The sequence below is a fragment of the Symsagittifera roscoffensis genome, chromosome 6, assembly GCF_963678635.1.
Source record: "Symsagittifera roscoffensis chromosome 6, txSymRosc1.1, whole genome shotgun sequence".
NCBI lineage: Eukaryota > Metazoa > Xenacoelomorpha > Acoela > Convolutidae > Symsagittifera > Symsagittifera roscoffensis.
In genome coordinates this window covers 1,820,611-1,836,183 of record NC_087067.1, presented here as the reverse complement: position 1 = coordinate 1,836,183, position 15,573 = coordinate 1,820,611, and the positions used below count along the sequence as shown (strand labels likewise).

At 34.5% G+C, this 15,573-nt stretch overlaps 1 protein-coding gene across 1 annotated transcript in view; it reads right to left on the bottom strand.

Annotated features, from left to right (window-relative positions):
- Positions 1-15,573, bottom strand: part of LOC134848467 (nesprin-1-like) — a gene marked incomplete at its 5' end in the record, with an annotated part of 86,254 nt that extends 70,681 nt beyond the window's left edge. The window contains 9 exon segments of the mRNA XM_063865934.1: positions 374-516; positions 644-846; positions 920-1,130; positions 1,214-1,303; positions 1,371-1,511; positions 1,705-1,900; positions 13,975-14,244; positions 14,567-14,823; positions 15,420-15,573. Coding sequence (XP_063722004.1) covers positions 374-516; positions 644-846; positions 920-1,130; positions 1,214-1,303; positions 1,371-1,511; positions 1,705-1,900; positions 13,975-14,244; positions 14,567-14,823; positions 15,420-15,573 — 1,665 coding nt within the window.

The window sequence follows — 15,573 nt, the reverse complement described above, 5'->3', positions numbered from 1 at the left end:
ATGGTAGTTATCATTAGAGAGACAATGTTCACAAAATGAAGTGAAAAACTCTAGAGAAAAGAAAAATATCTGGTGAAAGGGTGAAAAAAATGATTGTTAAGTTTTTAAAATGGCAAAATTTTAAAGGCTTAATTTGTAAGTAAAACAATCTCAAAATTAATACATGCAAGGGCGGGAGAATTTTTAAACAGACCCAAAGGGGGGATTTTTGACATTACAAATAAAAGCACGGCCACAAGGGCTTTAACTTTATATCAACTAAGCGTGTCTAAAGTATTTTAGGTCACTGATTTTACTCGAAAAAATAACATCCGAAACTTCTCACTTACAGTGGTGGGAACAATAAAAACCCAATGTCTACACATTTAGTTACCTTTCTGTTTCAGTTTTCAGCTCATCAATCATTTCTTCAATCTGTTCACGTTGATCGCTACTTATCTCTTTTGATAAATTGCCGACCTTTGAGAGCAGTTCGCCCAAAATCACTTCCTTCTTTTGAATTTCCTCGTCCATGTCCTAAAATTTTTCAACTTTGATTCTACATTTTAAAAAGTGTTTGAGTATTGCATATTTATAAATTTTGTGAGAAAATCGTCCCCTTATCGAACAATAAATGAACTATAAATAAATAAAATCGACTTACACGAGCTGCTTTTAGCTTTTCTTCAAGTTTCTCAGCTTGGCCTTCCAATGGGGAATGATCCAATTTGCCTTGTGTTGCTTTTAGCCATTTCAATAGTTTTGCACTCTCTTCGTTTATGGCTTTCTCTTTAGCGACAATCGTTTGTTTGTGTTGCAGGTCTTTCTCGACTAAGTTCTTCAATACGCTATAGCGGTAATTTATATCTATAAAAAAAAGTATAATTCTTGATAATGACTCAAGCTAAATTTAAGATATCAACAATAGTTCAAAACTCACCTTTCAAGCTACTTTCCAGTTGCTTCTTTTGACGCTCACTACAAGTTGGCGATAAGTCGTTGCCTTTTTGATTGCAGTAGATAACATATGGATTGTAAGCGTCAATTTCTGATAATTGTGCTTTTAGATCATTGATAGAGCTCTGGTTTCCTGTTGCACTGCATATTTTCTTCACATTGTCTTCGGCTACTTGCAGCCAGTCAAAAGCTTTCTGTTAATGAACCGACAATGTTTAAGGGGCTTTTGAAGTTTACGAAATCACATCTGAATATTTGTTTAAAAAAATATTCATGCCTTTATATTTTGCATCAACTCCTCGAGGTCATGAGCACTTTTTTCAAAGTTTGCTTTCCGCTCGAGAACACTGCTCCTCACTCGTTCGATCTAAGAAATTCGCAATATTACCACCAGAAGTGACATGAAACAAATCAGAATTTGAAAAAAAAATTACGTGATCTAATATTGGTTTGCATTGTTTGGAGAGAGTCTCCTTCTCAGCATCACTCAGAAGATTTAAAGTCCCATCTGATTCCGTTGACACAGTGAGCAATGCGATGGCGTCTTTTCTCTGATCTAACTCTCCAAGGAGCACCTAAGAATATATCAGCACACACGTTTAACTGGTAGCCCAGCAGAAAGCAAAAATATAAGGTTTGGGGCGCCATTACTCTAAATATTCAATTTAGGCGAGAATGCTGTTCAGATGGTGGGTGAGCACTTCTTCGAGAACCGAGAATTTTAGATTAGAGTCTCATTTCATGAATTTAAATATTTGAAGCAGGGACCATTTGTTTCTGAAGCGAAGTATCCAGAGTTTCGCCATTGCTGCCTCTTTGATTGCATGTTTCTAGCTCGTCCAGCCAAGTATCTATTTCCTTGAACTTAGCGAAAGCTGCTTTTTGTTTAGCTGAAGCCTCTTCGAGAGAAACTCGCAATAGTTCCGCAAGATCACACAAGGAGCTCCAGTAGTTTTCCAAAGATCTGAAGTACAACAATCGTTCGAATCTCTGCAAAAACCGAAGATATGTTCTTTAAAATTTTCATAGCGCACAGATGGGATTTTTTTATTTTAAACCCCTCCAGTAGATTTTTTACTCCCATAATAGTAAATCACAGAGTAAAGGGCTACAATTTTTGCTTGTAAGCTGGGAGTTTCTTTAAAGGGAAAGACTTCGAAGATATATGGAGTGACAAAATAATTTTCGTTCTTTAAAATAAACAATGAACACTTTATTCACAGTTAATCGAAGACTTATAATGAAGTGTAATTGAGTATTAACATTTTGAGAGCATTCCGGAATATTCTCTGCAGGAGTTAGTATTCTCAATCAGGTTGTCTTGATTCCTAACCATCTCGAGTTTAATTTCCTCCGCTTCCTACCATCTGTAACTTTTCCCTCATTTATAAATTTCTGAAGGATTTTTTGAATGGGTGAACTGAGTGAAGTACAAGAATAGTAGAAGTCGGCCGAAGTTGTCTCAAAGAGTTTTTTTTAAGGTTATCTCAAAAGCGTATAAATCAGAAGGTCAGAAATTATCATGGTTGACTAACCGGTTAGTCAACCATGATAATTTCTGACCTTCTGATTTGGTGCGTATTCATAGGCTCCAAAATAAAAAATCAGTCCCATAGGTTCCAAAATAAAAAAGCAGTCGCATAAGTTCCAAATCTTTTCAATTGGTCAAAAGACTAAATTAGCCGAGTCTCGGTTTAAGGTCGCCGGTGGGCGCGCTATGCGCGCGTCGCCGCTTCGCGGCGATAACCGGCTCTAAATTTCGTATAGAGTCCTACCCTTTGGTGGCAAGCTCGCAACACGTTGGCGCGGCTGCGGCGGTCACTATTCTGCAGCTTGAGTTTATGCTGGTTGAACAGTAAACAATCAATCCATAAATTCGTTGGCTCAAATTTCAACCAATCAGAATTCCAGAAGATAAATTTTGGAACTTATGCGACTGATTTTTTTATTTTGGAACCTTATGAATATTGGAACCTATGGGAATTCACCTCTGATTTATACGCTTTTGAGATAACCTTCAAAAAGGTTACATATCAGTATTTAGACAACCGCGTATTCAGACTGGTCAGTATTTAGACAAATACTGTTTCAACCAATCAGAATCGAGACAAAGAAGAAATTAACAAATAATTATTATTTATTTTGGATTATTTATGTTTTTTCTCGATTCTAATTGGTTCATACAGTATTTGTCTAAATATTGACGAGTATGAATACGCGGCTGTCTAAATACTGGCTGCACTCCCTTCAAAAAAACTCTTTGAGAAACTTTGAAATAGTTTTCCGTCCGAGAAGGGAAAACAATATTAGCATTGTGCGTAGTGCTTTCACTTTTCCAAGAACAGGTACCAAAAAGACATAGATTTACAATGCCCAGTGAAATGTCAAAGTGAAGCCCTTACAGTAGTGTCGATGAATTTTCAAACATTGTAATGAAAAAGAACCGAGAGAAAAATCATTAATTTGCTAAGCAGACAATGCTTTGATTTTCAAGTCACGTTATAATTACGGGCTATTTGAACGAATAAAGAAACATATTTTAGGCTTTTTGCGCTTAAGAATATTTGAATTTTGATCTCCTTAATTAATGAGAAAGAAAGAGTAAATTAAACATCCAATAAATGGACAAATGTGTAATTAATAGTGAAGGATTATGACGAAAATGTATGTTTTAACATGCCTAAAAAGGACGAATTTTTGTAAACTCGGAATGTGGAGGCAAAAAAATTTCATAAAAATCTGGAAACTCAAAAAGTCGAGAGAAAATAAGTTCAGAAACCATTTAGACGAGCTCTTAACAATTTACAACCAGTTTCTTGTGTCAACGATTATGTTACTAACTCAATGAGTTGTTTTCGATAAATGTGGTTTATTTGATGTACATGTTGAAAAAAGCTGACTTCTTCTGTTTGATTTTTGACGAAGAAAATTTTGTACAAAATTTAAGAAACCAAAATGAATCTATAGAATCAAAAAAAATTAAAGCGATATTCAACAGATGGTAAAGTGAAAAGGATAAAGCTTAATGAATCGATTTAAGTGTCTTCAAAGAAAAACAATGACAGATGAACAGTTTCGAGACTCAGAAATGCCTATGGGAAATGAAGTTCTGATGGATTCAAATCCTGAACGAAACCAAAAAATCGGTTTCAAATCAACAATGATGGTCAATCTATCACAAAGAGAGACAGGTAAAAATATCCAGATAAGTGAACCAATACCGCCATTCACGAAAGAAAGTTTGGGTGCTCGTGCTAAACAGAAAAAACCTACAGAACTTGCGCTTCTGAAATACTCAAGCAATTTCCAATCAAAATTACAGGTAACATCACGATTTCAAAAAAATCTTTAACTAACAGAGACAAAGAAAAAACTCTAAAATCAACAGTTGCCGCTTCCCGAGAATCAGAACAGTTTATCTCAATGTGCCATTCGGTCATATTTGGAAGTTTGACATTGAGGAATACGAACTACGTAATTTTGGGAGGAAATTTAATTTTTCAAAAATTCGAATTGAAAATCTCAGAAATAGAAGATCAGAACAGCCGATTTACAATCGCGGGAAAATACTTGAAAAAAGCAGCGGGAAATTGCTATTCGCAATTTCCAGATATAAATCGAACGCGAGTAGAGCTGTCCTATCCTGAAATAGGAGAAGAAGCGATTACAAAAGAAGAACATATTTATTCGAACTGAACCAGAGTGACTCCTCAGTGGAAAGGTGGACAGCTGGGGTATCGCAATGATCCAATTCCAAAATTTTAATTCTCGAATTAAAACTTATTTCCCTTGCTGGAATTCATCAATAGCAAACTTCTCAAGTTATTATACTTAATGCTAGAGTTACTGACTAATTTAGTTATCTCAAACCTCGAGTGTGCTGGTATGTGAGTACCCAATTTAATTTTCTTGAGTGTGTTTCATGATTGTTATGTTGAGGTAAGGAGAGTTTTAGGTTGATCCATCTGAAATGGATCAAAGTTTCACTGTCTAATTAAAAGTAACTGTGCGGATTGTTCCGACCCTGTTTTTAACGGCGTCCGTGTATTTTGGGTATTTTGAGACCTAAGTATGGGGACGTTCTTATTTTCTAGAGTGAGGGGGTATTTTGGGGGGTGGCCTTTAAGCTGTAACGGGTTTTTAGTCTCATGTCGCAAGCGAACCGAATTGGCTCCGACAGTTCGAGGTAGAAAAACACAAGAGATAGTGTCCCTGACTCTTGAGCCAATGGTTATAGGGCCTATTTTAATTTAACCACATATGTGACCGAAGTAGGCGACTGTTACACAAGCATAAAATGTCATGAACTGCTACTATTGGACAAAACTGTTTTCCCAATAAGTTTCTTAACAAAAAGACCCAATAATGTCTACCCAAAATTTTCTGGGGTCAGAATCACAAATCTGCCAAATTAAAATAATCACAGCAGAAAAGTATCACAAGACAGCTTCATATTCAATGATTCTATTTCTACTCAGTAAAACCTTTTATGTGAGTGGTCATACAATTCGAGAATGCAATCGTTCAAAATATGGAGGGTGTGGAAATTTCTTTTCATATTCCATCTCTACATGAATTATCAAGTTCTAAATTACATGGAAAACAAGAAAATAAATATCATGCGGATTGGTGTTTCTTCAGAAAAGACAAAAACTCGTAGTTTCGTACGTAACTCAAAGGAGAAAGCAAATTTTTCAATATGCATGTCTAACAAATTTCTTTTCATTTCAGACCCCAGAATTATTTAATTCATATAGCGACACGATGGAAGCAGATTCAGCAGCAAAACAAAATCTAATATCAGAATGTCGGTAACTAGTAAAAAGGAGGATCTTACAGTGTGACACGGTTGTCTCTGTTGAAAATAAGTAAGTTTTGCCACCCATAGTTAGTTTGATGCAATCTATGAAACAAAAAAATTGTTTGGCCTTGTAAAAACATCTGAAAGATTTCGACGATGGCATTTGCTGCCCCAGAATTTCTCCGATGTGCCTTGTTCGGCGAAGTTGACCAACTCGATGGAAATTAGTCAAGTGTCTATGATGTCAGGGCGTAGACTTCCATGATTACACTAACTTTTCCAAATGAAACTAAATGTTCAATGAAAAAAACGACTGATGACCCTGCCTCTTTTAGTAATGTCTAGAGAAAAATCTCCGCATGTATTGTCAATTCTCTTTAGCAAAAGAAACCCGAACTTGATAACAAGGAACTTTTACTAAGGTGAACCCACTGATGACCACATGCAAAAAAGACAAAAATACCAGATTTATTCTTTAGTAAACGCGTTCGGTTTCGGGAATCCTGTAAAATTCTTTTTTAATCTGAAAAAACGCTTCATTTTACATGAGAATACTAACTTTCTTCTCATACTCCATGAAGCAAAAATTTCAACAATTGATACCTTACACCGTACTTGATTGAAAAACGTGATCGTCTGTTTGGTTTACCTCCGGCTGAAAACAATGCCGATGGACTAATGCCTGTTTGTGACAAACGTTCATCTTCTATCTATTTAACAGCTGGGACAAAATCTACAGACGATATAACCATCAAAGTTTTTTTGAAACCAAAAAACTATGCTGCGATTTTCAAAATTGTGGCCCTGAGTCTTAAAAACTCACGCAGTGGATTCAAAATTTTTTTTCACTGAAGATTGTAATGTTTTCACATGTAATGAAAGCAACAGCTCAAAAACAGTGAACCGAAAAGACGCTAGGGATAGGATATTCAAAGCGCTGAAGCATCAAAATTTAATTAGCATCAAATTTCAATTCTTGGACTTTGCAGAGGAAAAAGAACAATGTGATTATGCTCACTATGACAAGAAAAAATTTTTTTGCGCGTCTAGGCTTTTTTTCAAATTTTCAAAGCAAAATTGATAGTATTTCATAGAGGGAGTTGCAAAAATTTTGAACCAATTGACTTCAAAAACTCCTCTAATTTCAAAAAAGAAAACACAAAGACAGTAACAATTTCACAAAGGACGGAAACTTTCTTCGTGACTTCAAGAATTTTTTCACTGATGTATACCCAAACTAACCAGTTTCTGTTTACGATGGCATATTTACTTCGTTAGTTGAAAAGTAATAGAAAAGAGAGGAAGCTAATTGCCTAGCGATTATTTATCAAACTAGAAATTTTAAATGCGAGTAAAAAATTATGCAAAATAAAAAGGGCTGTGGAACCAGAAGACCTTACATCTCGCGTATACAGGAAAATTATTGATGAGAATCGTAGTATTTTAGCAAAGGTTTTCAATTTTTACACTTATACCTGTTAATTTTCTGGTAATTTTCTCTTTCAATAGTGAAATTTTTGTCTGAAAAAATGCAATTATGATGCAAGTTTTCAGAATCGTGAGTCTTTTGAACAGTGGTGTTAAAATTTTTCTCACTTTTGTTATGCCAACTCTTGAAAAAAGATACTTGCGACATTTTCAAAGGCTAGCAATGTGCTTATTTACCTGGCAGCCAGATGCATACAGCTTTAAAAAACTTTAAGAAGTCGACTACACCAGAATTATTAGCAAACAAAAAATATTGCGTAATAGAATTTGTCTTTTCAAAACCATTCGAGAAAGCCGACAGACCGCTTCTCCTAAGTCTTTTTGATGGTTTAAATCTAGATTTTTTTTAGTGAGAGCCATCTGAGTTTTATACCTAAACACAAAAGCAACAAGCTTGGAAACTTATTGCGGTGTTAGACAAGGATGTCCTCTATTTGCTTTTCTTTTTTGTTCAAAGAGCCACTTCTACAGCAAATAAGCTAAATTAGAAAATTTGAATCTTTTAGTAAATTCTTTACAAAAAGGATTTCAAATGCCGATGAAACTACCTGCTTTATAAGCAATACAGATTTTGCAAAAAAAGTACCGGTTCGTGCAAAACATCTGCGAGCACACGCAGCTACAAATGATTGTTTCAGAGACGCAAGTTTTTTTTTATAAAAGGCCTTTTTTCCTTAAGCAAATAGTTGTCAGCGAAATTACTCACACTAAAAGTTTGATCAAATTGTTTCATGTTGCGCGATTTATAAATAAAGATTTAATTACAATTTTTTCATATCGGGAACTTGTAAATAACCACCTGAAGAACCAAAAAAAAAGAAAAACTAAGGTTTCAAAAGAAGTGTTAACGGTACAATTTAAAACATTCTAAGATGATGGATTTTTACTGAACATAATATTTGATTCAAGCAGACCTCTCAGTCATTCAATTACCCCTCGGTTTGCATTTATTTAAAAGAAAGAATTGGTTTTATTGCTGTTTTGAGCTGTGAAAAAAACGTTGGCAGTCAGCAGTACAATTGCAGATCTGGTCATTTCGATTGCACAAAACCGAGAGACACTTACTTAATTCTGTTGATGAACGATACATACAGAAATTATGCTTTGTTACGAGTCTACAAATTGTCAAAAAAATGGGCTGCGAGGCCTGTAATCTGATTTATTTTTTTAAGCATATTTGATCTCTACATACTCTTGACGTGTGGAAGATAAATTTTTTGTACAAATTGACATTTAATGTTTTCTGGACAAGTTACGTAGTTTTCAACTTAAATTATCAAGTACAAGCAGTGTCAAGTACTGTGATTTATTTCAGAAAAAGTTTGAGCTTCAATTTTTGAGTGCCCTGCTTTGGTTTTTTCAAGGAAAGTTCTGTAGATACAAGACTGGACACTCTTTGTCTCAAGTTCTCGAGGAAGTCAATTCAATTATCTAGTTAATGTGTTGAAATGCGCATGTAATGGTACTTCAAAAGGTCAAAAAGTTAATTTGAACAAATTAGTCTACTATAAATTAGCATTGGAAACTATGGATTGAATTTCTGAACAAGAGTTGATTTAATTTAGATCTTGTCAGAAAAAAAAATCATACTACAGATCAGAAATTGGCGGGACGTTTTTGCATCAACAAGTGTTGCAAAACTCAAGTATGTTATTGCAGTTATTCGTAGCGCATACTTAAAATCATCAATCGCATGTAAAATCAATTTGCAAAGGTTTTTTTATGATTATGAAACTCCAAACTAAGTAATCTTAAATTACAATTCCAAAAAAGTACAATCTGGCTTAGGCCTTTGAACCTCGACATGTCTAAATAAATTGGAAACACAATAAACCACGAAGAAACAGTCAATTATTTCCGAAATGCCAACTGCAGAAAATTAATGCCTGAAAAAAATTTCACACAGTTTATTTATTGTGAACACATTTGTTCTTCATGCCTTAGTTCAAGTATTCAAACATTATAACACGCAAGACAATTAGGAACCGACAAAATTGAAATAAGTGGAAAACAATCCAACGAGTTCAATTGATCAAAATCATCCTCTCAATCACAAAAAAAATTATTCAATTGGCGAAAATTTTCGTGGAGGCATATTGAAACCATTGTCAGTACTGGAAAAAATCAAACATTGAGATTAAGTTGGCCCCTAAATAAATAAATTTTAATAAATTTTTATGCACTGGAAGGAATTACACCGCTACTTTTCACGCTTTTGAAAATTTTTGGCTAATGATTCTAATCATTTTGTCTAGTTTGAAAAAATTACAAATAATTTCATTTGCTTAGTCAACTTCTACCTAAAATCAATAATTAGAAAACTAAAAATCCATCCGATTGAGCTCATAATTATCATCTTTAATATTTAAAACTTTAATTCAAAAAACTTTATATTGATATAATTGGAATAATTGCTACAAAAATTATTGGATCGTTTTAAATACTGCTTATTGCCATTCTTATCCTTTAATAATTAAGTGTCATTTGGTCAGAAAAAATTAACAATTCAGACCTGTTTTTCTGGACACTAAGATAACTTTTTTGTGGTAGTCAAAATCGGGAAAAAAGTAGTCTATACCATTCTTTTTTCTTACCTCCTTTAAAAAGCGCTCAGAACAAAAATTATCCAATCAATAGTGTCACACTATAACAATCTAAAAAAAAACAAAAAAACAAAACATATGTATTTAGATTGGAGTGCGTTCGATCGTGTCAAAATGTTTCGACAGGCGATGAGTTCAAAATGAAGATAACATATTGATACCAAGTATTTGATGATAAAATTTGAGAGCCAAATGTTTTCAGACTCGATTCTGCTTTTTTTTCAGATGGTTTGATAATCTGCAGCCAATTTAGAAGAGTTAATGATCTTTCAAGTTTTTTTATCGATAATCACTTATAATGTATCAAAAGAGGATAAAAGGCGGGCCTTAAAATAAATTCTCAGTGACACTAAAATTCAACAAAACAATTAATTCTGACAAAATAATTTTTCTAAGCTGCCTTTAATTGAAAAAATCTACTATTGTCAATCAAATAAGATTTTTTGAAGATACCTTCAATTTATGTTTGCATTTGTTGGCAAAACGTTTTATAATTTGACCTTAAAAACAAATGAGTTTCCAAATAGTTCATTGCAAAATGATGGAGACAAATTCTCGTTTATAGATTTTGAAATATTTTTTTCTTTATGATGAGATTTTATCCTAATAGCCCTTTACTTTTTTTCCATGAAATACTTCACGGCTGAAAATTCATTTTTTGGTTTTTTAAAGCGACCGATTGGAAACTTCAAATTTAGTGGAGATATTATATGCACCCATTTTTATAATTGGAATATTAAACAAAAACTGAGAAAGTTACTTGTTTTTGACAATGACTTACATTTGCCAATCAAATAGATTTTTCTTGAAATTAGTTGCCTTTGTTTCAAGAAAACTTATTCGGCGAGGACCGTTTTACGAGCCTGATCAATCAAGACACAATTTTTGAAAAAAAAGAACTTAACAGTTCGACCACAAAATATACCGCTCTGCGACAAAAATTCGAAAAGCATGATCAATCAAACAATAAATTAGGAAGAAAACCCCTCAAACAGTCAGATCACAAAACAAAAAACAAAAACAGCGAAAGCCAGTTTGAGGGCTTGATCAATCAAGTTGCAATATTAGGAAACACAGTGCTTTAGCAGTCATACCACAAAACAGAAGGTTCCGCGTGAACCACTTTAAAAGCCTGATCAATCAAACTACAAAATTAAATAACGAAAAATTTGAACACCAAATCACAGAGCATAAGGTCCAGCGACAAACATTTTGGAAGCATGATCAGTCGAACTACAATATCAGGGAACGAAGAACTTAAACAGTCAGAACAGAGACCAAAAAGTCACTTGACAACCGCTATAAAAACCTGATCAGTCAAACTACAAAATTACGAAACAGTCGGACCACAAAGGAGAAAATCTCGCGACAACCGCTTTCAGAGCCTGATCAATCGAACTACCTTAATAGGAAACAAAATACTCAAAACAATCAAATACACAGCATAAAACCCGCTACAACGACTTTAAGAGCCAGAGGAACCAAACTACAATATTGGGGAACAGAGAACATAAAAATTCAGACCACAAAACAGAAGGTCACATGACAATCATGAAACTTAACGAAGCGACTAGACCAAAGAAAAACAGAAAAAAAAAACAAAGTGATCATTATTTATCGCGCTTCATTTTGAGACTGGTATGATTTTTTGTTAAATGGCGGATTCTTTTTGAAAGCCCTACAAAAAAAGCGAGATGCAGTTAAACTCCTTACAACGTCAAAAGCAGATTTCTGGTTCTTCAGTGCAAATTGAGAAAATATATTAGGCAGAAATAACAGATGTCGATGTAAGTGAACATATGGTGTCTGGAACATTGGTGTAAGATAATTGACAGCTAAGTGAGCATCGAAATAAAATTTAAAAAGCGTTAAAAAAAGATTGTAATACTGAGAAAAATCAAAACTTCTTAATGATTTGTCGGCAAAAACCTTTAAAATGTCCACACAACGTGATCGATCGATAATTTCAACAAAGTAATTGTTTTGTCTCTTGAGTATAATCTTAAGTTTGAACTCAGCTGTGAGACCATTGGTCAATTCAAAGTTTCATAGAATGCCACAGGTCAAAAATATACAGCTTCAAGTTTTTTTTGTTTCAGTTTTTGTTACCGTTTAATTTTAAGCTCGGAGATTTGCAAAGCTATAAATCCTTGAAAAAGACAAAACTTTTAAATTATGTAATCACTACTCTTGAAGGGTCAGAAAGAAATATGATGTAAGATCAGTTTTTTGAATTTTTTACTCTATCAAGGAAGGATTGTGAGGGGTCAAGTGTGGTGTGGTAATAGATCCCCATTGAATGTGACTCGGATTTTTACAAAATTCAAAAAATCTCAGTGAAGAGAAAAATTGCTCCGAATTTTTTTAAAACTAGTTTAGACACAATTTGATAGATGTTCCTACATTGAAAGGATACGCAGTGATGTTTTTTCTAGTAGAGAAAAACTAGGGCAATTAAAAATAAAATAGTCAAAAATTAACGAAAAAATTAATTGAAGGAAAATGCTTAAAACGAACTGATTTCTGCTCTGAGAAAAATTCATTTTTTACTTGAATTTAAGCATCTAAAAACAGACAAGGATCTTCAGTTCTCTGAAGTGTGTATATCAAAGAAGCAAAATACTATCACCAAGTGACCTTACGTCAACTTGTTTTGACAAACTAACTCACAATTTTGATTTATTACCAAGTATAAAAAGCTTACGTCGGGATTACATAGCGTGCAAAATACTTGGGTTTCCTGCAAGGAATCTAAAGACTTCATGACAATCCTGGATTTCCTGGCAATAGCCAACCAGGAATACCGCCAAAAAGGAACCCTGTCTAAAGTTTATTTTTGAAAATTTTCGGAAAAAAACGCGTTTAAAACTTCATTTTTCGTAATAGCCAATTGACAGAAAATTTATGAGTCGTCGGATTTGTTTGATATGAAATATAAAACCACTGAAAATCAGCCTTCCACTCTTAGACCAATCCAGGCAGTCTAGGGCAATCGCTGCAAAATTTTGACATTAAGTGTCCCCTGAAAAAGCCTGACTGCTGGGAAGGCTCCAGGGATGAGAAAATTCCATAAATAAGTAACTCGCGCGTATTCAACAATGCGATTATCATTTTTTGTCAATTCCCAGTTTCCTACTCGAAGTATTGAATCTTAAGCACATAAAACAAAACAAGTGGCATAACCCGTTTGACAATTATTATAAGTTATAGGTTGTCACAACAATTGAAAAAATCATTACGCAGCCAAATGTGTATTTTCTAAATTGAAAGTGGATTCCGCAAAAAGAACGCTCCTTTTGTTCTTGAATTTTTTTGATCGTTCCGACAAAATTTTATCATGTTTAAAGATTTGTCTCTGAATTTTAGAGACCTAAAAACACCAAATAGTGCGTCTATCTAGTGCACAGTCTGGGCTCAATGATGAAAGACTAGAAGTAGAAACGAAGTTCTACACCATCATATAGCGGTGTAGGCCTGTAATTTTATAATTGAAGCTTTTCAACTTCAAACGTGTTGATCTGATTGCTTCTGAGGGTAAAAATAGCCAAAAAAACAGCAAACTATAGAATATATTTTTCATGAATGAATTTGAGATCTTGTTAAGAGTCACAACCAGGGGCGGATCTAGGATTTTCTCGAGGGGGGGGGGGGGGCGTGCAATTATCCGCTAACCGGTATTTGAAATCGACAACGAATCTGCCCACGCAAAATGTTTGAAACAGTTCTTTGCTACAGTCACGTGAAAAAACAAGTTTTCTCTTCACGTTTTTGTTGTTTTTAAACGAATTTTTTCATTACGTGGGGAGTTTTTTCATGTCGTTTTCTCTGCAGCAATTTAGAATATAGGGTTAAATTTTTTACAGAAAACTTTTTTACAAGAAAATTCCAGACTATACCTGATTGCTACCTAACGGAAGGTAGTTTTATTTGAATTTTCAATAAATTGAGCATGTCTGAAATTTACCATTCTTACACATTTTACCATTCTGTGCCTAAAGTTGTTTACGGAAAAAAGTCTAGAACCCGATTGCAATACCCTTGCTCATCGCAAGGGTAATAATTTTCCTCAAAAATATCTCAGACAATTAAAGGGCATTTGGGATTTCACTATTCCAATTTTTGATCATTGTAGTATTTTTGACTTACTTTGACATGTTGTCGAGAGCTGCGTGATCCTCCTCCTTGATAAACGTCTCAGCATTGCCACTTAATCCTTTAAATGACACTAAACTAGCCAGTGACCTCTCGCTTATCTCAAGTTCCAGAGCTCTGGCTTTTTCCAGTTTCAGAGCGACCGGCATGGAAGCGTCGTTTTCTAGAGTGGACGCCGCCTTCATGAACTTCTCAATGTGATCAGAAATTGACTCGTGATTGGAATGCAAGGTGCGAATTTGGTCCAATCTGTCCTCAATTTGTCTGAAAAAAAAACAAATTTTGCCAAAATCAGCTTTTAAGAATTGATTCTATTTCCGTCAATTTAGGCGCCTGTTTTCCGCAGTTTGTACATAAATGAGCAGTAATGTTCTATAAAAAAATTCGACTGATTTGCATACTTAGTTTACTGAAAAGCTCTAACGTTCAGCGTAGCAATTTAAACTCTCTGAATTTGCTAAAATTTATTGACACGATATTTGTCAGGAAAGTTTACAAAGACGAAACAAGAGACGAAAAACGATCTATACAAAAACTTATTTTGAAGAGAAAAGTTAAATACTTCAAAAAAAACAGATAAACTTACTTTCTGAATTGTTCAACTTCGTCTCTCAAATAACCACAGTCCTCCTGCATGCCTTCGATGTCTCCATCCGAGACCCCTGATTGGTCAATACTGCCGCTGAAACCTGATTGGTCAACAGTGGTGCTAGATGATGACGTCACTACAGGGAATGAGTCACTCAAATCAGTGATAATTGAGTCGGATTTGAGAAGGACGGAGAATCTTTCAGGGAGGGCGTCTATTTTAGCCGAGGTCTCTGACAACGATTTCTCGATCGACTAAAGCGCAGGAAATTTTGAGGGACTTAGCCTTTAATAAAAGTTTGACATCTTATTAAGACCGGGTAGCAGCTTAAAAATGCAGCATCTAAAATTTGTTAAATTTGTCGTTTGAACTGCTGGTTTTCCAAAACCCCATTTCTGTTCAAATCGACTGTTTAACTGAGACCTTAAAGCTATTTGCACACTTTGAATAAAACGAAATGACTGTGATTCATTTGCTAAAAAAATGGACAAAACTTGAAAATTTCGAGTTTTGAAAGTAGAAAAAAATCAACTTTTGCGCGGCAGTCAAACTGCTCGAAAAACAAGTTCCAAAAGAACTGTTCTAAGGCAATTTTTGAAAAAGGTTTTTTTTCGGTTCGAGTGTTTCTTAATTTTAGCACAAAATACGCGCCGGTCGGCTCAAAAACGATGTTGCAAAACAACATCAAAGAAGAGTTTATGTTTGGCGGAGCACAAGAATTCCGATGGCGGGATTGTCCCTGTATTTTCTCCTTATGGAAAAAATATTTCTGTCTAATGATTCTTAGGAAAATTCTATGAAAATTTTGCACCCTATTTTTATAGGTTTCAGCGCACTTTTTTTTTCTTACTTTTATGTTGTTCAGTACTATCTGGGCAGGTTTGGAATTGAGTGGAAGTTGTCCTTTATTGCCAATTGAGTCCAGCTGTTGTTTCCAGCCCAACATTTCCTTGTCCAGTGACTCCTTGTAGCTCTCATACTGAACCCACTCGTGATATTTAGTC